The sequence below is a fragment of the Armigeres subalbatus genome, chromosome 3 (assembly GCF_024139115.2).
Source record: "Armigeres subalbatus isolate Guangzhou_Male chromosome 3, GZ_Asu_2, whole genome shotgun sequence".
NCBI classification, from domain to species: Eukaryota; Metazoa; Arthropoda; class Insecta; order Diptera; family Culicidae; genus Armigeres; species Armigeres subalbatus.
Genome location: NC_085141.1, coordinates 31579318 through 31604182, shown reverse-complemented (window position 1 = coordinate 31604182; position 24865 = coordinate 31579318). Strand labels below are relative to the sequence as shown.

Genomic DNA, 24865 nt, shown 5'->3' with positions numbered 1-24865 from the left:
TATTTCGGGAAATTGTTTGTTTGCTTTGGGACGCATTGTGGCAATTAGCGGCTACCTTCACATACTTTGACCAAAATAATACTCACTGATGTTTTGTTTTGGGAATTTTCGAATTCCTTAGAATTCTGAAGAGAATTTTTGATTCAAAGTTAATTGCCTATACTCCGAGTATTAAGCCACCCGGAGTGGTTATTAATTACTATGTCTGAAACTCGATTTATGCATATGCACAGCATGCGATAGATTTAGTTCGAAAAATGTTTTGGTGGGTAACCACTTCCTTCGGTGGGGCTTGATAGCGTACTGGTTTCGTGGGATTAAACCCCACCGAAGGAAGTGGTTACCCTCAAATACGTATTTCGAACATGTTGTGCATATGCATAAATAGTGTTTCAGGCATAGTAAGAGAATTCTTATTAAATTCATTCGGATATTGAACAGGATTCTGAATCATAGCAATGACGTTCATATAGTCTTGAATATGATTCGTCGAATCTAAAGAAGAAACCTCGTAAGTATTTTCGACAAGTTATGAACATGACTCTTGTTCAATGCTGAACTGGATTGTGGTAAAATTCTTAACAGAATTCTTTTCGAATCCTGAAAAGATTTCAGAATATGATCATCATTGAGTTTTAACCATAATTCGTATAACTTTTGGTTCAACCAAAGGTAAATGCCATCTTTCCGGTCATTGACTAGCCGGGTTGGAAACTTTTTTTTTGTGTCTTATTAGGGAGACTTTTTCGGGTTGGAAACTGATTACTTTGCTTGAATAATAATTAGAATTTTCATCAAATTCTAAACGAGACTCACGTTGATTTTTGGACAATTTTTGCAATAATTAATAAACATATTTAACGGCCATCGGGGGTGACAATGTGTCTGGGGCAGATTTCGTAATGCTCCCTCATTCTCACGAGCAGCGGATGCTCATTGCTCACTCAAGAAGATTTTCGCCGAGAAATCATTTTGCGTGAAAGAAAAAAGGCCTGATGAGAGATAACTATTTCTCCCACACTGTCAGTGCCGCGAAAAGTTGATTTGCTCGTTTTCTCACTTCTTTCATCCTTTTTGTGCCGCCACCAAGAGTAACCCCTAAGCTACCCCTAATCAAGCCCTAAAGTGAGCGCAACCCAGTACCATTGTTTTTGGTGTTCTGGGTTCGAATGCCGTTGCAGTCATATTTTTTTTAATATGCACACTGAAAATTTTCGCGAAAAAGAATGAGGCGTATTGTTCTAGAGAAAAAAAATAGCGAGCGAAAGATGTTTCTCGCCACAGACTTAGAAAAAAGATTCTCCTTCTGCCCGAAAATCGCTTGTTTTCGTATTACAGAAATGAAAAGTACGAACCCTAGTCTAGGGAGTGAGAATGGGTCATCGCTCTCCCCGACAGTCTGGAAGTTGAATAACAAAATCGTTTAAATCGTTATTGTTCTTGCCATCAGATACATTTAATCTATTCTACAAGCATTCCAAGTAGTTGAGACAGTGACCCATTCTCACCCCCATTTGACTCATTTTCACCCCCGACGACGCTGGCCTCAATATGATTTTTGTCGATACGATTTAAATTTCTCTAACTTTGAAGAAAACGGGAAAGGGTCATTTGGCCGAAACCCATTTGGCCGAATGCCACTAGGCCAAACAAGCCATTAGGCCAAAAGGGTCGTTTGGCAGAATGGGTCATTTGTTCGAATGGGTCATTTGGCCGAAACCCGATCAAGAATGCATAACAAAATTATAACAAGGGGAGTTATTTATTTCAGAAAAATAATGTAACAAAATGTGTTATAAAATTGGCTGGTTAGTTGTTAAAATAACAAAAATTATATCAAAATTCCCTCTAGCCGTAACATAATTATATCAGAGGTTGTTACCTTCATTTCAACATTATAACAACCATTGATATGATTATGAGGTACAGAAATCTACTTTCATGGTAATTGCCTACATCACGTATAAAAATGTGGTACGCTACAACGCCGGATTCCCATCCATAATGTAGGGAATTAACTTTGTACTAGCTATTAACATCGAACTTTGAGTCAAGTTATACTGGAGGTGATTACCTCCGCTTTTTTCCAATACCAAAAAATGTAGGCAATTATTTTGTGTAAATATACATAACTAATGTTGTTATAATTTTGATATCAAATAAAACTGGCCGAAGACACATTTTTATCGAATTATCTAATTATAACACACGTTGTTTTAAATAACAATTATTGATAGAATTGAGTTATAATTTTGTTATGTATTCCTGATCGGGAAGGGTCATATGGTCGAAAGGGTTGTTTGGCCGAATGGGTCATTTAGCCGAAAAGGTCGTTTGGCCGAAAGGGTTTTTTGGCCGAAAAGGTCGTTTGGCCGAAAGGGTCATTTGGCCGAAAGGGTCGTTTGGCCGAAAGGGTCGTTTGCCCGAAAGGGTCGTTTGGCCGAAAGGGTAGTTTGGCCGAAAGGGTCATTTGGCCGAAAGGGTTATTTGGCTAAAAGAGTCATTTTGCCGAAAGAGTCATTAGGCCGAAAGGGTCATTAGGCCGAAAGGGTAATTAGATCGATAGGGTCCTTTGGCCGAAAGGGTTATTTGGCCGAATGGATCATTTGGCCGAATAGGTAATTTATTCGGCCGGATGACCCATTCGTTCAAACGACCCTTCCGTTTAAACGACCCTTTCGGCCAAATAATCCTTTCGGCCAAACGACCCTTTTGGCTAAACGACCCTTTCGGCCAAATTACCCATTCGGCCAAACGACCCTTTCGGCCAAACGACCCTTTCGGCCAAAAGACCCTTTCGGCCAAATGACCTTTTTGGCCAAACGACCCTTTCGGCCAAAGAACCATTTCTGCCAAACGATTCTTTTATCATTTCTCTTTGTAAAAAGTGAAAAGCGCTCGTTTCTAACTTTTGACAGCGAGAAGTAATGAATGAGGACCCTTTCGGCCAAATGACTCTTTCGACCAAATGACCCTTTCGGATTAATGACCCTTAAGGCCAAACGACCCTTTTGGCCAAATGACCCTTTCGGTCAAACAACCCATTCGCCCAAACGACCCTTTCGGCCAAACGACCCTTTCAGCCAAATGATCCTTTCGGCCAAATGACCCTTTCGGCCAAACTACCCTTTCGGCCAAACTACCCTTTCGGCCAAACAACCCTTCCGGCCAAATGACTTTCGGCACAATGGTCTATTCGGCCAAATAGTATATTCGGCCAAACAACTTTCGGCCTAGTGGCATTCGGCCAAATGGCTTACGGCCGAATGGGTTTCGGCCAAATGACCCTTCCTCGTTATAGTGGTTTCTAAACAAAAGTTTTTAACAGAATTGGTGCTGAGTTGATCGAATTGTGAGCGGTTTTAATTCTGAATAAATTTCTCTTCAGTTAATTGTTATTTATGTTCCTGTACGAATCTTTAACAATATTAAACAAGATTTTTATCGATACTTGTAAGAGATTCTCGGCAAACTCGAGAAGCACTTGCTCTGCATTGAACAAAAAAAAATCTTGTTGAGTTGTGGTAATGATCCTCATCAAAATCTTATCAGAATTTTTATCAATATGTTAACAGGGATGATATTTCGTATTTCCAAGATTCTCGTCGAAGCCTGAGTGAAGTTCTCCTTGAATTATAAAAAGGATTATCGTCAAAGCCAGAAATCGATAGTTTCTGAACGTCTTCATTCATTCTTGAATAAAATGTACGTCAAAGACTCTCGTTAGATAAGCTTCCCGAAGAATGCTCGTTTGGCCGAAAGCCATTCAGCAGAAAGCCGTTTGGTTATCCGGCCGAAAACAATTTGGCCGAGCAAGTCATTGGGCCGAAAATGTCGTTTGGCCGAAAGATCGTTTGGCAGAAAGAGCCATTTGGTTCGTCGAACGGATCATTCGGCTGATAATGTCGTTTGACTGAACAGTGACCGAAAAAGGCATTTGGCTGAACGTGTCGGACAACCGTGAATGCCGCTTGATGAACGGATTATATAGCCGAAAATGCTGTTTTGCTTAAAAATAGTGAAAGTCAATGTTATAGGATATCCTTTTGCCAGTTTTTTTTATTTTGGGTTTAAGGACAATCCTCTCGGAATCCAAAACTAATTGCACTCCTGTTTTCAAGAGCGGGGTGCTCAAAACAGAAGCCACATACAACTGTCATTTATATTATTCTACGCATGCTGCGATGCAGCAAAGCTGGAAAAATAAAAGGATTGTCCTTAAACCCAAAATAAACAAACTGGAAAAAGGATATAACGATTCGTTCTTTAGTTCTGACGTGGATTCTAAGCGATGTCCGAACGAAACTTCTGTCGACCTTTTGCTTTGAACCCTCACCAAGAAAACTTGAAAAAAATCTTGTAGAATTCTGTTCATGATTCCTCGATTTTTGTACAGGATTCTCGTTGCAATCTGTGCAATTTGCTCCATGATTCAGCCTTTTGCCATTGACTTTTGTCGAAGTTTCACATTTTTCGAAGAATCCTAAACAGGAATTTCATCAACTTTTAAATCTTATTTCGTTGACCCTTACAAAACTTTCAATAAATGTTGAACACACTTTCCCATTGTTTACTATTGAAAATTGGCCCGATCGGACATTGCATTTCGGAATTATTGAAAAATCTTTTTTTTTTTCAAAAAATGGAGGCTTTAATCAATGCAAAAACATGCAAAATTATTGAAAAAATGTGAGGTTTTTTGACCTTCCTAATGTGATTTTTCAATATATTTTATAATGCACGAGAAAGGCATCATCACTGTTTGGTGGATTAAACTGGATTTTTTCTTAAAACCGATAGATTTTTTTATGAAGGTTTACTGGCGGGACTCTGAATAGAGTAGAAACCTCTGCACCAGGCCTTTGATGATACCGTTGCATAATTCCGTTCGAAGCAGTTTGCCAGCCGTACACGGAACATGTCGTCCAAGAAGACGCTTCTTCTTCTTCTTCTTCTTCTTATTGGCATTACATCCCCACACTGGGACAGAGCCACCTCGCAGCTTAGTGTTCTTTAAGCACTTCCACAGTTATTAACTGCGAGGTTTCTAAGCCAGGTTACCATTTTTGCATTCGTATATCATGAGGCTAACACGATGATACATTTATGCCCAGTTCCAATCCGAAAATTGCCTAGACCGGCACCGGGAATCGAACCCAGCCACCCTCAGCATGGTCTTGCTTTGTAGCCGCTGTTGCAACTGAATCAGAGGGAATTACGTTCATAAATAGCCAAAGAGGTCTCATGCTAACTAACATCGAAATAGTTTAAAGTCACTTTTGTCATTTTCTTGTCAGAGTCAAATTATTTAGCCAGTTTTTATGCTATTTAGACGTCTATTGTCATTGTACGCGCTCAAAATCGACCGAAACAGTTTATCCGACTCACATGGAACATGTTGCCCAGTTGCCCAGTTTTTATTTATCAAATATAAGAAAGTATCTAATTCCCGATTTATAAAAAATGACAAGCTAATTGCTTTTGAAGCAGTTTTCCAGCCGTACAAGGATCATGTCGTCCATCAAGACACTGTTGAACTGGCTCAAAAGACATTATATTTACAACTTTAATAGATATTCTCTCCCATTATCTCATTCTTAATCATATAGATTGATCTGTACGATGTCATTCTTGTCTTTATGGTCAGAAGGTATGAAGTATGCGTTCCTTGAATTACTTTGTTTGCCTAAGTTATTGGTTCATCCTGTGTCAATACTACCAAACACAATGTGAGTTATGTCTTGTAAAAAGTGGAACCTGTTCATGCATTTAGTCTATTTTATTGTTATTCTTTTGTAGCTTAATCGTTTCCAAACTAACTGTCATTATCTATAATGTACTAATGATCAGTAATGAGTCAGCTATAGGATTCACTTTTCGGTGGTAAAGTAAAGCTTCATCACGCCTATTCCCTACTATTAGTAAAAATTATCGAGAATGAAGCCGTCATAAGATAAATTTCTCCTGCACAATATTAAACATTTATCATCAAAACCTGACAAGGATTTTCGTATTTTTTTTTAACAGAACCCGTTTTGCCTGGAACTTTAAAGAAGATCCTCGTCAAAACCCGAACAAGAATTTTGTTGAATTCTATTCGCAATTTGCATGTGTCTCCAATTAAGATATTCGTCATTTTCTGAACATGATTCGTTGTAGCCTGAAAAAGCTTCTCGAGCATTTTGGAACGGAATTTTATTCGGAGCCTGAATGAGATTTTCGATGAGGTTTGAACAACATTCTTTTTGAAGCCTGGTCAGAATTCTGAAATTCAAAACAATATACTGGTTTGCCAATGAACATTTTCGATAAAATTTGATCATATTGTTTTCTAAATATCATATGTCGTGAACAGGATTCTCGTCACACTTGAGTGCACCCTGAACCAGTTTCTCGGCCAGTTCTCAACAACTTTCTCATAATGTTCTAAACAATGCTGAAAAATGTCACCAAAATCCTACAATTTACAATTCGAGATTTTTGATAAACCTGCAACGCAAAAGGATCCTATAACATTTTCTAACAGGTCATTGTTCTAAATACAATGTGTTGGACATGAGAGCAAAATAACAAAAATGATACAAAATGTTACGCCATCAGTGTCATTTTACACTACTTTTGGCACTCGCGCCACAGTTTTATTTAGATCGATGACCTGTTAGACAACGTTATAGCATTACATGTTCATAGAAATCTCGAAATTGTAAATCACTTTTGAAAGAAGTTATTAGCTTCTTGTAGCCATATACTAAAGAACAAAGCCTGAACAGAATTCTCAAACGGGTTTCGGGTTAAATCCTTGGCAAGGAACTATTTTATTTTATTTCAAATCGATTTTTTAACTCTATTGTAGAAACTTTCGCAGGAATTCTTCAGAGGTTGCTGACATTTTCTCCTTGGAACACATTTCGCAAGTATTCGAGAAATTTCATTCAAACTTTGTTTCGCCGCCACCGTTCTACATCACCAGGCAAGTGGCACCCGATTTTCCTCAATCAATTCAATCGCTTTAAATAGAAGAAGACCTATTTTCCACGCTTTTGTAACAATCGTCACCGCCGTCGTTGCCATTTGAAAACGGGACCCGATCGCCTGAAGGAATGTCTGACGCGTCGCACAGTCGGAAGGCAGTCGGTCGATGGAATGTCAAATCGTGTTCTATTTTCATGCCCATCATCGATCCAATCCCGCTTGGTTCTCATTCCGCACATGCTCATTTATGCTGGTGTTGCCTTGATTCGGCCGCTTGGTGTCATACCATCTTATACGATCGTATACGATCTCGTAAAAACCGATCCAGCCAGAGCGTCCATGAACTTGTCCAAACGACCAACAGAAACCGGATGCCCGCCGGAGGCGGATGAATCATCCCGCGGATTCTGTGGCGCGAAACGACGCCGCCGCCGGTGGTCGTAAAAGAGTGAGAATTTCCCGCAGATAGATGTGAATGGGTTTGCGCTTTCATCGTGCACATTTTTCAGCAGCTTACGAATTAATTACGTAAACTTGAGCCACAACCCTGGGCCCTTCGTCAGGCGGTCGCAAAGCGACGCTTGAACCCGATCGGAAAAAGCGGGGAAGGTGTTTTGGTTGATTTTTCTTATGCCCAAGAATGGGCAACAGTTGGATCGTGATCAAAAAAATTGCATCATCAATCTCGTCAGCCAGATGGCTTATGTAGATCGTTACATTGGAAGTGGATTCGATATCTCGCCCCAAAAGTAATTAGTTGGCACTCCACAATCGAGCGATAAGAATGGGTTTATAGAAGTTCAAAAAATTAAAGGTCACGAAAATTGTGAGTAGAATCGTATAGGTCCGTAAGTGGCCGGATTTTTCGTTTCTCTGTTTTCATTAGGAAGAGATCCAAGCGAAGGCTGAAGTAAGTAGATGAATGTTTATTTATACATTCCTACTTGCTAGGTGCAAGCTGTCGGTGTTGGTGAAGATCATGGTGATGATGATCATGCCGCACAGCCGTGTACACATTCCCATCGTTGGGAATGCCAACATCGATAATGGTTTCCACTTGATTGAATTGTGTTTATGCCAGACAAGCGGCGAAATCCGCCGAACCAGAATCCGACTTCGATTCAATGCACTTGAGATGATTTCTGCATTGGAATTGTGTAGCTGAATTACTTTGTTGCGAGCAGTAACAAAGTAAAATATTACAGAACTTTTTCTCTAATGTTGGTACAAATAATAATCATACCAAAAGGAGTTTGAAGAATGCAGATCAAGTGATCTACCAATAAGTGATACTTTTGCAAGATATCAACATATTTTATACTTGCGAATTATGTGGAATAGTTGTCCTAATATCTCAACTATTAAAAAATGCTGCTAATTCAATTTTGCTCTGAATGCATTGATTAGGGTTCCTCCAAACAAACGCGACGCGACTGTCGCCTGGTCACTGCATGCAATGTCACGTTTACGCTTCCTTCCATACCAACAGCGACAGAATCGCACTCGCCAAGAGATGGTTACTGTCGTTTCGCGTGTATTTAGGGGAACCTTCAAGTCCGTGAGTCAGTGAGAGAAAAAAGTTCATAAATTTTCTTTGTAATAAATGTGTTCCACCTAACGAACCAATCTTGGGTTACGCCGTCTAAAAGCTAATTAACACAAAATCATGTGGCTTGATAATAAAAACCAGAGACAATCATCAATTTAAAACAATTAGATAAATAGGTTCGTCTAATGACCAAAACTTATCACCTTCGGAACAAAGGTGGAATGCGTCATTGTGCAGTGGAAATGCCTTCAGCGCTGTTAATCACCATGTTAATGACATAACCGATCTGATCTGCTGTCTGTAGCCACTTTTGAGTCAGAAATCATAGCAAGCCACCTAATGTTGTGGGGGTTACTTCGATTTGCAAATGGAAATTCCAAAATAGGGCGTCAAAATACTATTTACGCACTTGACGCTGACGTGATGGGGCGGATGTTTACCGTAAAGCCGTTTTTCCGAGGTTCTGAACTCGTCAACATTGTTGTCGTTTGTCAAATGTTTCCGTCTTCTATGGGAAAGCGCGTCACTCGGTACCAATTTTGCACCGCATGTTCGTTCAGACAAAGGGACATTTGTTTTCGTTCGGAGCAAACGGCGATAAATTGAACGACTCAGGTCCCCATGCCTGCACATATGAAGAGTTGGTTTCGCAAAGTTCATTGGACGTCGTCTTCATGGATGTCCCACCTTTCACAATGTATTTGATTCAAATTAGTTGTTGCATCAGCATGGCGATTGGTGATTTTGTTACAGTTACGTACCTACCAGCTAGGAAGGAAGTCTATCTTTAGACGCGGAGAAAATTCGAACAGCATTTTTGTCATGCTTCAGCCGTCCCATGTCGTCCCAGTCGAAGCCACATCGGAAAACAAAGGGTGAACGTTCGACGTTCTGGCAACGATGCAAGGTTACGTGTAGGGCGACCTTGGACATCATTTTAGGAAGCCGAAATGTTATTACTTACAGTAGTTTCGGTATCGTAGTGTCAGTGTCACTCAGTTTTTTGTTTAGGGGGGGGTCCCGTAGCGTAGTTGGCTACACGTTCGCCTTTCAATCGAATGGTCATGGGTTCGATTCCCAGTATTGGGGTGCACGCTTCACCGTCACAGCTGCCTGATGACTACTGACTACTACTTGTTCTTTTCGGAGGCATTCCTCCAACGGTTACCCGGATAAATGGCAACCGGACAATGCAACGATCATTGGATACACGACATGGATAAAACGAACACAATGGACTCACGACGAGATGGACCGGCAACGACAACAACAATGAATAATGGAAAAATCTAAAAATAGATTCTGTGTGGATTTTGGCTGCAGAATACCAAAGTAGATCTCGGCACAATAGCGGTCAAGTAACACAGAGTGCCTATATCAAATAAATAAAGGAATGAAAAAAAATCAAAGTTGTTTCAGTTGCTCAGCTGTTGCGCTTTTGTGTATTATCAGTTTTTCGGTGCTATTATTAGCCTGATGTCATTGTTCTCCACCAGTACGTATTGAACGGGAAATTTGGCTCTCTGTACTGCTGGCTAGGAGGAAACAATTTTCAAAATGAATAAAATCTCGCTTAACTTTTCAAAAGGACCTTAGTACCCTCTTTTTTATGAACTAATTTGAAGGCTGCAATCAAAATCTTTCATATTGGTCTATTGATTGCCATATTCAAATTAATTCATGAAAAAAAATGTTACTTAGGTCCTTTTGGAAAGTTTAGCGAGAAATGTTTGTTAATACGGTGGAATTTCGTTTTCGTTTGTTATTGGTGGTCAAACAAACGCGGAAAGGTAAAACGCATTATTCGTGATAGGTTTCCTGCAAACCTAGGGCTGGATCATGTTTTCATTGGCGTTAGAGGCGTGTATATAGACGTGGACGAGGCAATCCTGCCGTCGAATGTGGTTAATAAACGGATTGTGAGAGTGTTTTATGACGGCTTAAAGAACACATTAGGGTGCCAATGAAAATCGACTTTTCGAATTTCAAAAACGGGTAGTGCTCAAAAGTTCCATCTCCTCGAAAAAAGACCCTATGCAAAATTGCAGCTCAATCAGACTTTTTCAAGTGTTTGACCAAAGCGGTCAACGTTTGACTGTTTTGAAAAATTTGTCAAGGGGGGAAACTCATTGCGCATCTCCTTTCGACAGCTCTTTCGTATAACAGTTTGCATGGTTTCACGCTAAAAATGAACTACTCAAAATTGAGTCGAATCCGACTCATTTTCATTAAAACAGGATAACTCAAAATTTGAGTAACATATACTACTTCAATAAAATAATGATCTATCTAAGTGCATTTTACGACAAACAGACTCCTAGTTTAAGTGCAATCATCATTTTATTGAAGTAGTATCTTTTACTCAAATTTTGAGTTGTCCCGTTTTTAATGAAAATGAGTCGGATTCGACTCAATTTTGAGTAGTTCATTTTTAGCGTGCTGCTCGTTTCGAGTCGAGATGCGCAATGCCACCCATGTTTTGAAACACGAAAAAAATTTCCAAGGAGAGGGGGAGAGGGGTACGGGAAAATTTCGAAATAGATTTTTTTTAATGTCAAATGTCTTAGAAATGCATGAAACGTTGAGATCTGATGTTATCTAAAACAACTTTTGAGAAAAATTGACCTTTTGAGATTTTTTTTGATGTCAAATGTCTTAGAAATGCATGAAACTTCGAGATCTGGTGTTATCTCGAAAACAATTTTTTTGAAAGACATTTGGCATAAAAAAAATCGATTTCGAAATAAAGTCCCGAAATTTTTGTAAGTCCCAAAAAGTCATTTTTTTTTCATAAAAAAATTCTAGATGAAACACACGTTTCATGGATTTCTAAAACATTCAGCTTAAAAAAATCTCGATTTCGAAAAAAATTAAAGGCTCCAGAAAAAAAAACAATTTCGTTGATTTTTTTACGAAATAGCATCAGATCTCGACGTTTCATGCATTTCTAAGACATTTGGTATAAAAAAAGTCTCAAAAAGTCAATTTTTCTCAATAGTTTTTTTTTTTCAAATAACATCAGATCTCGACGTTTCTGATCTCAATATTCATGCATTTCTAAGACATGTGACATAAAAAAGGTCCCAAAGAGCAATTTTCTTCTAAAAATAATTTGTTTCGAGATAACACCAGATCTTGACGTTTCATGCATTTCTAAGACATTTAGCATAAAAAAAATCGATTTCGAAAAAACTTGAAGGCCCAAAAAAACAATTTAGTTGATTTTTTTTACGAGATAACATCAGATCTTGACGTTTAATGAATTTCTAAGACATTTGGTATAAAAAAAAGTCTCAAAAAGTCAATTTTTCTCAATAGTTTTTTTTAGATAACATCAGACCTCGACGTTTCATGCATTTCTAAGACATTTGGCATAAAAAAAATCGATTTAGAAATTTTCCTGTTTCCCTGGGGGGGGGGGGGTTGGCTTTCATGTTTCAAAATTTTTCGTGTTCAAAACAAAAAAAAAATTTTTTTTTTAAAATCCAAGGTCTTAAAAAAAAGTTAAGTGCCAAAAAGTTTTTACTTAAACTTAACTTAAATTTTTTTTTTCTTTTTTTTTTGCATTCATCTCTTAGACTAGGTGTTCCGTGTTTTCTTAACACTATCATCCTTATTTGCTATGTTATATTTTTAGTTATTATTAATACATTTCAATTGCCTCTGGCAGTTAGAATTTTTCCTCTGGTTGAATTGAACCATGTAGGAATTACAATGTTTTCAACTTAAATCCAAAAAGTTTTTAATTTTTTTGTTTTTGAGATAACATCAGATCTCGACGTTTCATACATTTCTAAGACAATTGGCATCAACAAGAAATTCAGATTTCAAAATTCTCCCATACAGTCAAACTTTGACCGCAGTCACACACTTAACGAAGTCCGATTGATTTTTCTCATACATTCCATTGAACACATGTTCAATCGTAAAAGTTCTTGTCCGACCAGGAAAAAAAGGGAAACGGCTGCGAATGAAATCAGGATTGTGGATACAGGAGGATTCGGAGAAGCAACGGATCGAGATTGATGATGATTTCATCCAGCGGACGTACGGAATTCCTAACTGCTCGAAACTGGTGAATGACTTCAAAGTCGTGATGAAAGAGAAGGCACGGAAGCTTGAGGCAAGTCAGCGTCGGGCCCAATTTGCTTCAACAGGATCTAGCGAACATGTTCCTAAGCGAAAATGTTGTCATGTGAACAATAAATGATATTTTTGTAACTATAGCACTCGGCTCCGTAAAGTTTTTAGAAAACGTCTGAGCCTTCATGAACAAACCAATTACAAAAATAAAATAAAATTTGTTTGAGTTCCTGCTCATTGTGAAATTTATGACAATGAACAAGCAGATAGTTTAGCGAAATTGAGTATTCGTTGTGGTGATGTTTCCCGAGTAGACGAAAATATCTCAATAATATCAAATGTTGATTAGGTAGCAAAATGTGATATGGACATGACTGATATAAGAGATAAAAGATCAGACGGCTATAACAATATTTTGCACTAAAATATCATGAGGAGATCAGGATATTATATTTTTAAGAAGTTATCAATATCATGTGCCATTAGTTTGTTCTTATCCATAACATATCTTGATATTTAAATGATATTTCGGTGCAAATTTTTGAAATTGTTGCCTGTTATTTTATCTCTTATGTCAATCAAGTCCATATCATGTTTTGTTATTCTATTCATGGCTTCTACCCGGGCTTTAATCGTAATATTTTATCGAATATTTCGTTAAACTGAAACAACATTCTAAAAATACTTACCAACTGCTAGCAACTTGGGACTCAAGTGATAATCTCAGGTGATAACCTTTGTTGGTGTCATTCTATTTTACTAATAGTTGATAAAAAGCCATGGTTTTCTAAATTACTTTTTCTAGGCTGATAACTGTTTCTAGCTTAAAAACTGTGAAGTGGAAATCGAGATGGCATTGGATTGGAGTGAGAGCAGCTCCACCAGAAATCATCCGACTGTAACCCACAGATGAATCCGGATACAACAACTCGACAATGTGGTGAAGTCATTCTGTCATTCGGTGGCTAACCTAAGTGTGCTGACCCGGTGAAGGCCACAAAAATGTTGAGTCTGTGTCTGTTACTGAGCAGGGTCAACAAGGTTATTTAAGTATCAAAAACCCACCGAACTTGCTTGAACTTTATCCTTTTGAGAAGCTTTGAGTCATATGAAGCCCAGACTTCTAAAAAAAACCTATATGTTGGGAAACGAGCCGGGTTTGAAAGTACAATTGGCTAAAAGCATCAGAAGAACTCAGTCCCTTTATTGTCCAAAACCTTATGTTCATTTTCAAGAACATGGTGCGGGCATCCGAAAATCAGATTTTTTATAGTTCAAATAAATCCTTCAAATTATTTCGCGACTAGTTTTGTCTGACTTCTTCCAGTGTCTTGTACTAGGCACGACTTGAGGCATGTCAGGGGAATAACACTGAATACAATTTTACGACCTTACAATACAACCTAAAAAAGATTCAGAATGGAGATTGATACTTGGATTAGAACCTATTTTTTATCACTCATGTCAAATCTTGAACTTCTCCCACACTCTAATCACGTAGGGTCTCAAAAAGTTTCGAACCCCTGCAGCAAGGTCGACGACAGCTCAATATGGGCAGATTGCTCCAAGTGCTCTAACCCGATCCAAAGCCTTTCACTTGTGCGGTCATTTCCGATTAATGCTTTTAACGAGACTTTCTCACACTAAAAAAATCTCCTTCATCTAAGTGCATGCCTAAAAAAAAACGCTTTCGAGCTGCTTGCTGCTCAAGCTCGTAAACAAAAAGCACCGAACTGAAGCGCCAAACTTTCTTCCGTTAGGTTTTCTTGTGTCTTGTGTTGTAGGTACGTGCTAACTAGCTAGCGAGGAGCACTCCAAAGCCTCACCGAAAGCAAGCTGTTTGTTGGTGCTGCTGCCACATCGTCACATCGATGAAACCACTGTCATTGAGCCTCTTCGCCCAATTTGCAACATTTATGACCCGTATCCGCGAGTGTGGGGTTTCGCGTGCACTTTCATTCCTTCACGCCCTATTAACTCTTTGCGAACTGACTTTTGTGGTTATTTATCATTTTTTGCGAGATACAGGATTGCTTCCATTATCTACTAATCTTAGATTTTATTTTCCATTTTTTTATCACAATTAGTCTCGCTCCTATCTTTATCTCTTCCCAATCATGGCATCGAACTTTGATCTTTTCAGCAATCATCGAAACGATTCAATTTCATGAAACATTTATGAAATTATATCCATCTACGGTAATGCGAAGTTCAAACAAATAAATACTTTGAGATCCTGTCGTGTGATGAGTTCAGTACTATGTATTCCATTTAAATCACCAATGAAATGTTGGAACTATCCTTTTATAAAAAAAAACTTTTCAGTTATTAGTAAAAAGCAACTCAAAGTTAACAAATTAATGAGACACTAAAGATGGCCCAACAGTTGACGTCAAAATAAGTATTTGTAAAGATTACAACATGGTGTTGTAATATTTATAGATACATATTTTGACTTCAACTGTAAGGCCGTCTCTAATATCTCATGAATTTTTTAACTTTGAGTTGCTTTTTACTAATAACTGAAATGTTTTTTTTTTTCATGAAAAGATAGTTCCAACATTTCATTGATGATTTAGTTTGTTCATGAAATGGTTGTTAATACACATTTCACAAAAATTAAATTTAAGTTATCACCCAACTTTTCAAAAAAACAAAAAAAAAATATGTTCAGGATTCGGTTGTGGCAATTTTGTTTCTTAGTTCAACGACTTGGTCGACACAATTAGGACAAAATACAAAAAAAAAAACGGTTAAATTAACATTTTTGTGCGTTGTGAAGAAATTTAATATGATCGTATGGAAATGATCCCAAGTGTTCTTCTATATTCAGCTCAGTGTTCGATATTTAAACAGCAGAGTTCAACTGAATATCCCGAACAAAGCATATTAAAATAATCATTTCAACTTTAACTTGAATGTTTTGAAAATTTTCTACACGTACAGAAAACTAAGGTTATCGATTTAAGCAAGAACAACTCACCACTATCAATCTAAGAGCACCGAGCTCGTGGGCAACGTCCGTCATTTCGATTGCGATTTGGGGGGGAACTCCACTAGCAGTACTGGAACTGGGTTGCTGCTGCTGCTGCTCCTCTTGACTGGACAGCGTGCTTACCGTTGTTGGCACAATTGAGCACTCAACACTTGAATTTCAATGCACTGAACTGTTTTGGGGGTGTTTTTTTTATACGAAGCTCTGATCCACTTCACAATCACCGTCCGAACCACTTTGGTTCTAAGCTCCGATGTATGTTACGAACGATTTCGCACCAATGCCAGTCAAATTTCGAAACTGTTAAATAACACTTGTTTGCAATATGTAAACCTTTTGCACAACCAATTTTGCTATCCAACAAACAATCTCCGCACTATTGGCTAAATGTTGTCCTCGAAACCGATAAAAATCAAAAATGCAAATGCACACTTTGTTTCTGAAACAATTCTGGGTACTGACTTTTTCTCTGACTTCGTCAAAGTTATGCTCCTTTCTTATCCTCCAATCTGTAGGCTCGATCGCTCCAAACGATGAATCCTATCCGTCCTGGCGCTGGATGCTAACTGACTGCCTTGGCACCGATCGATTCGAGGTTCACCCGGACTAAAAATCTGCACCGATTTTTTATATTTTCGCGAGACTGATGATGATTCGACCTTGCGCCAAAGAAAGACCGCCACCGACTGTTAGTATCGCCGACTGTGCGCGCGCGTTTGCGTCTCCCTCCGGTTTTACCAGGCAAAAACAAACTGCCGAGCGGGTACCCTGTAGGCTAAACGCGTAATGCGATGCGAGCACTTTAATCACTTTCTTGCGAGTGAGCGGTGTCGAAATTGGTTAAATGCTTTTATAAATTTTCACTAGCATCCAGTGCATGTTCGCCGCGTTGCGCCGCGATTGAAGATGAGTGCGCTGCGCACTGGTTGCACCTCGCCGCGGCAGTACGGACCGGGGCTCAGTCCATGCGATGAGGCGTAAACAGATCGACGACGCGACGCTTATTTGCGGGGGTATCCGCACGCCGTCGCACCGACCGCAAGAAACCAGCATATTTTCTTCACGATGGCGACGACGCGACGCTTGGTTCGTGGGAAATTTCTCTCTTTGAGAACCGTGTGCGCGAGAGAGTATGAAAAACTTCTTCAATGAAAACATTGTAAAGCAAACGTTTGTGAATAATTGCGCGCAAATTTCCACATTCTTCACTCTCTTCTTGCATGGGATTACTCTGAGAGAACCGTTTGCTGTGACGAAGCAATTATTGTATAATCAATTGCACAGACGAGTATATTGATCAAAAAGCTATCAAAAGTGGAAGAATAATTTATATAAAAAAAATGTGCTACTAAACTCCACAATTAATAAGCAAGGCTCTTTTCAGGTTTGCTCGGGCTGCAGGGACTATGCCCAAGAACTTGACGACTCCTTGGGCCCAACCCACTGCCTAGGATGCGGTGGGGTTTGACAGTGTGCTGCTCGAAGCGCACTAGCTCAAGTTTGGTGTTGGGTGGGATTCTAAGCAAACCTTACACGGCCCTCTGGTAAGACAAGATATTTACGCTGGTCCAATAAGCCGTCTGTAAAACTAACCAAGACGTGAAGGATGCGCCCTATGAGAGCCTTGAAAAGGCCTACGGAGAGTACCCAACACACGATGTAAAGATTGTCACGCGCAGATCGGCAGCTAGAGGGATTGCAATCACCAGTACCTATTTCGCACGTAAGAATATCCGCAAACACACATGGAAATATTCGAATGGCGACACTTGCTCACAGATAGACCACGTGCTGATCTACGGACGGCATTGCTCGAATGTTATATATAACTAGTCGACCCGGCAGACGTTGTCCTGCATAGTAGGCGAAAATGCGCGTTGTGAACTACCCATGCTAAAATTTCATACGACACTTTATTTTAGTTTTTCACGATTTACTCAACTTTACTACTGATTTTTATATGAGGAAATGTCATATGAAACCGTCGAAAAGGTTTATGAACATAATTGCTGAAGGAACGAAGAAAATCTATCCAGTCGTTTTCGAGTTATGCGGATACGAACAAAGACCATTTTTATTATATAGAGAAGAAGAAGATTGTAAGTCTAACAGAATGTTTCTTATAAAAACCCAGATTAATCCACCTAGCGGTGATGATGCCTTTCTCGTGCGGTAAAAAATAGTATTTTGGCCATAACTACCAAGCCTATTGTCCGATCCGTCCAATTTTCAATAGGAAACAATGGAGCAGTATACTGCGTCGAATGCAGCCTGTTGTGAGGGAATCCGTTCAGGGTAAGTGCATTAAAAGTGAGCTAGACTTTTTTACGCGCTTTTTTATGAGAAAAAGTATTTTGGCCATAACTACCAAACCCATTGTCCGATCCGTCCAATTTTCAATAGGAAACAATGGAGTAAGATACTGCGTCGAATGCAGTCTGTTGTGAGGGAATCCGTTTAGGGTAAGTGCATTAAAAGTGAGCTAGACTTTTTTACGCGCTTTTTTATGAGGAAAAGTATTTCGGCCATAACTTCCAAGCCCATAGTCCGATCCGGCCAATTTTCAATAGGAAACAATGGGGCAGTATAATGCGTCGAATGCAACCTGTTGCGAGTAAATTGGTTGAGGGTAAGTGCAAAAAAAGTGAGCTAAACTTTTTGCTCTTTTGGTGCGCACATACACACACACACACACACACACGCACACACACACAGACATCACCTCAATTCGTCGAGCTGAGTCGATTGGTATATAACACTATGGGTCTCCGAGCCTTCTATAAAAAGTTTGTTTTTGGAGTGAACATATAGCCTTTACGTATACTTAGTATACGAGAAAGGCAAAAAATATAACTTTATTCACCTTTTCATTACAACTCCTTTGTTTCACTCATAAAAATTCAATAACAACTATCCAGCGCCGTAGCGTGGGGTTGGCCGGGTTGGCCACCGCCAAGGGCGCCAGCCCTCAGGGGGCGCCGGTATCAAGAACTAGGGAATTGGAAACACAACAAGTTTAGTCATTACATAGCCAAATAATAACAAACCGACCACAAAGTCCAAAGGTCTATGGCGAAGATATTTCAAGAAATCTAATCTTTCTCCTATCTCAGATAAACAAGTTGAATGATTTGGTCTTGACTTTGACTGCCATTTCGATTTCTCTGAGCCTTTCGGAACCGGTTACAAGGGGCTAAGAAAAAGACATTCCACTAAAACACTCAAAATAAATTTCTTACCTATTAGAAAATTGTAGATCGGATTGTTCCCATTTTCGGGCACAATAGGGCACTGCACGGACTGCTTTGTCTCTTTCTCGCTGCAAAGAAATTTGAAAACAACAAGGCCAGTAAACGTCAAAATTTATGAGGAACGAAAGAGAAAGAGATTCTTCCGTGCAGTGCCCTATAGCTGCCACAGGTGTTGACCAAAATTGTAAAAGGCCTTTTGCTCTAATGACTTATATTGGGTAGGGGTAAGGTTAAGGATGGTGTAGATTTAAAACAAATTTGCTCATTTCATTCAGAAAACCTTCATTTAGTCCAAACAATTATCATCATGGCCGAATTTGACCTGGCGGCGTTACGATAAGCAGTGATAATGTACCTTGTTTAAATGACTACTTTGGTTATCAGCTCTCGTACATTAGCAAAATTTATCTGCAATACATACTACATGTGCCAAGGCATGTGATATCAAAGCATTAATAGCCTCACTTCACCACATGGACCTCCTGCTTCCGCTGTCGATTCCGACTACTTCAAAGTTGGAAGTTATTGACCCAACGAAGTACCTCCAAACCACTGACAGACCCATTCTTATATTGTATCTTTTTTGATCCGAAATCCGTTAGCGATTTCGATCAGCGACCGATCCACTTCAGAGTTGGATTTTCTTGTTCCAACCATTTGATATTTGAATATGATTTGTCACGATGTTCAAATCTCGTTTCTCTGCGATGTACTTGCAAGTACGTTAGTTCCTTCCATTAAGAGCAGGAAATAGCTGTTAGAACACTATGAGCAATTTTAATGATTTTTCGGCCTGGATGTTCCAAGAGATTCCATACGAGGATCCAGAAATGTCCACGACTCTGCCAAGATCCTAACATCCTAACATCCTAACACAACATTTCAAAACATTCCAGGGACATACCGCCTAATATACTACTTGTTATATGAAGCATCTTCAATCCGCTAAACTTTTCAGTCTGACTGTTCTACAAGATGTGCCAACATAGTGAAGAAAATCTCGTTAGTAAAAAGTTAACTTTAAGGTGGGATTCAAAATGTTATTGGATTGTGAAATATTGCACATTTTTCCTTAGTAAGAGAGGGGCGCCCAAAAAAGATTTCGCCAAGGGCGCCTGGAGTCCACGCTACGGCTCTGTAACTATCTCTTCCTACTCAACGAAGACTAACTGCTCGTTGGCTAATCGAACCCTATTTAAAAATTAAATCTGCCTATGCTGCAATACCTGGCTAACGGGTTCAACCTCCTCCAAGACTGCTGACTTGGTGACACGATGGCGTGGGGACTCGATGGTGAGATGATGTGTTGGCAAGGGCGGCTATGCTGCCTTTGCTGGTTGGTCGGAAGGGTCCAGGCGTAACTTCTCCGGGGGGAATGATTGGACGTCCTCGGTCAATTTTGTAGTAAAGTAACATGAGAGCATCCATGTATAACGTCTGCTTTATTCGGTGTCTTTTAGTGTTCTGCGTTTCAATAATTAAGTGTCTCACTATCTGACATCTCAAAAATAGCCTACTATGATGCTGTCACTACAGCTCGGCTATCCTGATCAAACACATCGCCCCCGATGTGCACTATGTCTGATCGACTTCCGCTCTCCATAATTTCATTTTGGTTGGATCAAATATACCCGTGAATGGCAGACGAGATAGTTGGTATCCATCTATGTCACTGATAACATAACGATTATTCGCCTTTTATTCGCCTTATTTGGTCCTTTGTAATGCGGTTTCAGTTTTGACGACCCACCGGAATTCGAATGATGTGGTATATATACAAGATCACCTTCTTGATAAACTGATGTGGTTTTACATTTAGAGTCATATTGCTTTTTATTGTAAATTTGAACGGCTTCGTTAACCGCTATAGCTTTTTCGCGAATTTTCGTCAAATCTCTTTGCATTTCTGTGTTTGCATTTAAAACATTTTCAATATCTACATTAGCTGAGTAACGTTGATTAATTCCGAATAAAACTTATGAAGGAGTATTAGCTATCGATCCACAAAAAGAATTATAAATAAAATTTTCTGCATCTTGCCAAATAGGAGTAAAACCTTTGCTAGGATTCGAGTCTACTAATTTGGCTTAAACTGGAGTTAGTACCCTGTTGAACCTCTCCACCTGACCATTGGCTTGAGGGCAAGCAGTAGCTGTAAGAATATGTTTAATATTGATGTCATTTATAAATTCTTTAAAACTATTTGATGTATAACAGCTTCCGCGGTCTGAGACTAGTTTCATTTTGGGAAACCAAAAAAAAAAAATTTTCATATACCTTTTCAGTGCCAAACTGCCCAAAATTGTCATGATACATTTATAAAACTTGATCAATCATATTTTTGGGAACATAAAACAACAAGCGGCTTCGTTTGGTTTTCTTGTACACAATTCCATTTCTTAATTCAAAATCTTTGTGTTCTCTTGTTTCTAACAATTGACGAATTGCTTCTATATTAGAATCCTGAACTTGACTTGCAATTATAGCCCGTTCAAAAGAATTACTTTCATTCTCTTATTGAGAATAATTCTGGAATTCTAGATAAAACATCAGCGTGTTTCATGAGTGTTGAATTTCTGGGTATTATGTCATAATCATATTCTGATAGAAAAATCTCCCATCGTGCTATTTTAAAATTAATATCTTTCTTTTTTAAAGTTTCTTTTAAAGCAATACAATCAGTAACAATAGTAAACTTGATTCCCTGCAAATAAATATGAAATCTCTTAATAGAGTTGACCACTGCTAGTGTTTCCAACTCAAATGAATGTAATTTTGCTTCATGACTATTTGTTCTTTGACTATAATACATAATTGGATGCAACTTTCCATCTTTTTGCTCTTGCATCAGAACACCACCGAATCCATGAGAACTGGAGTCAGTGTGAAGTTCTGTTCTGGCATAAGGAGAATATACTTTCAAAACGGGGTCAGCTATTAATTTATCTCTTAGTGTTTCAAATGCTCTGAATTCTGATTCTTTGAAATGCATTTCTTTTTTATCTCTTTTCAATAAATCATATAAAGGTTTTGCAATAATTGAGAAATTCGCGATAAATTTTCTGATGTAACTGGCCAAACCAATTAATTTATTCACATCATGGATGTTTTTGGGAAATGGAATTTTTTTAATACATTCAATGTGTCTATCACTTGGTCGAATACCTGATTCATCAATTTTATATCCAAGATATTCAATTCTAGTTTTACGAAATGAACATTTGCTCAATTGTAGTAGCAAATGATTTTTATTCAAAGTTTGAAAAACTTCTTTCAAAATTCCCAAGTGTTCTTCAACTGTTTCAGTTGCGATTAATATATCGTCCATATAAATTTTATATTTGCCTATTTTTAAAAGATGCCGGAATACTATATTTATAAATCTCATAAACGCAGAAGGGGCGTTACATATGGGCCAAACACAATTGATACGTTTGCGTGCGTTTTGACAGTTTTCCCATGGGAAAACTGTCAAAACGCACGCAAACGTATCAATTGTGTTTGGCCCAATAGTCCGAACGGAACGCGTGTGTATTCAAACTGGCCTACATGTGTTACAAAAGCAGTAAATTTTTGTGAGTTTTATCAATATGAAGATGGTGGTAACCGTTCTTTAAATCTAATGTAGTAAAATATTTTTATTCTTTAAACTGTCCAATTGTTCTTCAATTATCGGCAAAGGGTATCTATCTTTAACGGTAATCTTGTTCAATTCCTGTAATCCACACACATTCTCCATGATTTATCCTTTTCTTTACTAAAACTGTTCGACTAGCGTAAGGTGAATTACTTTCTTTAATAACACCATCTTTCAATAATTTATCAATTTGAGATTTAACTTCTATTTTTTGGCTATGTGACAATCGTCGCGGTGAAAAATTGAATGGTCGTTTATCTGTTAGTTCAATATTCATTGTATAACATAAATCTGAATTAGATGGCGGTTAAACGACTGTTGTTATATTTATCAAGGAATAGAGATTTGATGCTTCGTATATCCGTTAATGAAGTTCCGTTATCACCAATATCTAATAGATCCACGTCAGTTTTCAAAAATGTGTCTGTACTTACCTCTATATTGTTAATTTCAAACAGTGGATAATCTGCACAAGTCACCGACTTCGAAGAAGCTTCTGTAATTAATTGGTTTTTGACTGCAAATTGCAATGTTCGACCGTCATACCCAACTATCAAGTTATTGCGCTTAAGGGGATACGGGAAGCACAAACAATCATCAAATCGTCATCATTTTCATCATTGAATGCTTAATTTTTTTTCTACAACAAATATGATTTTGAAAAAGTATCGGCGGCGCGTGCTTACTCTCCATCTACATGCTGATACATTTACAGTTACATCAAACAACTAAAAACCGAAATATGCCGCTCCAAAGTTACGAGGTGATAATGCTAGAAAGAGACAAAAGATAGGAAAAATAACACGGTGTGTAGTGCTTCCCCGAGTCACCTTAAGGACATAGATGGAGGAGTACCACGATGGCAGTCAATATGGCACCGAACCTCCCACGGGTCAACCCCACACCTCCCGCACTCCTCTCCCACCAACATTCGAATGCACCGAACAGCATCGAACAAAAGTTAAATATTCAAATTACTAACCTGTTCACAGCATATTTATTCACTTCCCGTGATAATGAACATGTTTATCCAAAGAGTTTTATGTATTTCAGCTCGAATAATATCATAAATCAGCAATTTCGTGCCGATTTATTAGCCGTTCGCGATTTGGTGGGTTCATCACTGCACTTCACTTCTTCTCAAAGGGCACTAAAAAATCAAGTTTTAACTCACTTCTCCGCACATGAGCAGCCCAAAATGTTGATGGAATGCAAATTAAACATCACTTTTCGAAATCAGTCACTTGTTTGCACCGAAAACTTAATATAAACTGCTATTTTTGCCCGAAAAAAACCATTAAAAACTGATCGCGGAGCGAATGTAAACAACGGCACCGGCAGCAGCAAACTAATAACTAGGGTGGTTCAAAAAATAATTTTGCTCCGCCATGCTCAGTCGATTATGATTTATAATTTGGGTGTCATCCGATGGTTTGGGCTGGTTTGAACAGAGGCTTACCGTGCACAGGTCGTTACAGGTTTGTATGACAGTTGATATGGCGAGGTTGAGTTTTACATTATTCTGATTGTGGCGCTCCGTCATTGGGCGCCGGCGAGGGGGGAGACCATATGAATGGATAAAATATTCAAGAGCTTTAACTCTGTAGACAATTCATATTTAATGGTCGTTCCAATAGTTAGAAGTCGATTTCAATCGAGGTTGCGTGTCTTTAGCATGATAATTAGGCTTCTCAGAAGGCATCAGTGTGGCAACAGAAATGTGTGCTTCAACAAAATAGCCAAAATTTGTCTGTGATATCTATTGCACCAGGAGCAGATACTTCATACAAAAAGTGTGACGGGGGGGTGAGCGGGGTATAAAATGATATTTTTTTGCGTTACGTAATCAATGGATCTTTCCTGCGGTGCGATTTTCGTTCAGTGAAGTTTTTAGAATGTTGCTTTCAGCTGTGTGGGTTCTCTTTTCACCAGCGTTCGAGGAGGCGCTGTAGCCAGTGTAATGAAAGGTTTAGTTTCCCATACTAGTTTTCATACAAACTTGAACCGGCTTGTGCTCAACCAGTTTTTGTTCAATTCGGTTTTTGGAGGACACTCGGAGCATGGGACGGAATCGAGTGAGCGTGTTGGAGCTGGGTCGTTTTTTGAACCACCCTACTAATATTTTATGTTTCTATAAATACGATACCAATACTACTATAGTATATGACAGTTTTTATTGTACCAATACTTTCAAAGCTTTGTTTTGGTACTCAACCCACCTTCACCTTAACGAAATCCGATCCCAAAATACACATCGGGCGCATTGTGGAATCTGGCACAATCTTGAACTGCAAATTATAAATATAATCATCAATTACAATTTCTGAATCAAAAATACCTAAAATATTCAGTTTTGAATTATTTAAACCTACATATGA

General features: G+C 38.6%; 1 protein-coding gene across 1 annotated transcript in view; it reads right to left on the bottom strand.

Annotated features, from left to right (window-relative positions):
• Positions 1-16424, bottom strand: part of LOC134226089 (actin-binding Rho-activating protein-like) — a 47088-nt gene extending 30664 nt beyond the window's left edge. The window contains exon 1 of the mRNA XM_062706628.1: positions 15588-16424. Coding sequence (XP_062562612.1) covers positions 15588-15632 — 45 coding nt within the window. The 5' untranslated portion in view covers positions 15633-16424. The remainder of the gene's footprint in view (positions 1-15587) is intronic.
• Between the last annotated feature and the right edge of the window lie 8441 nt (positions 16425-24865).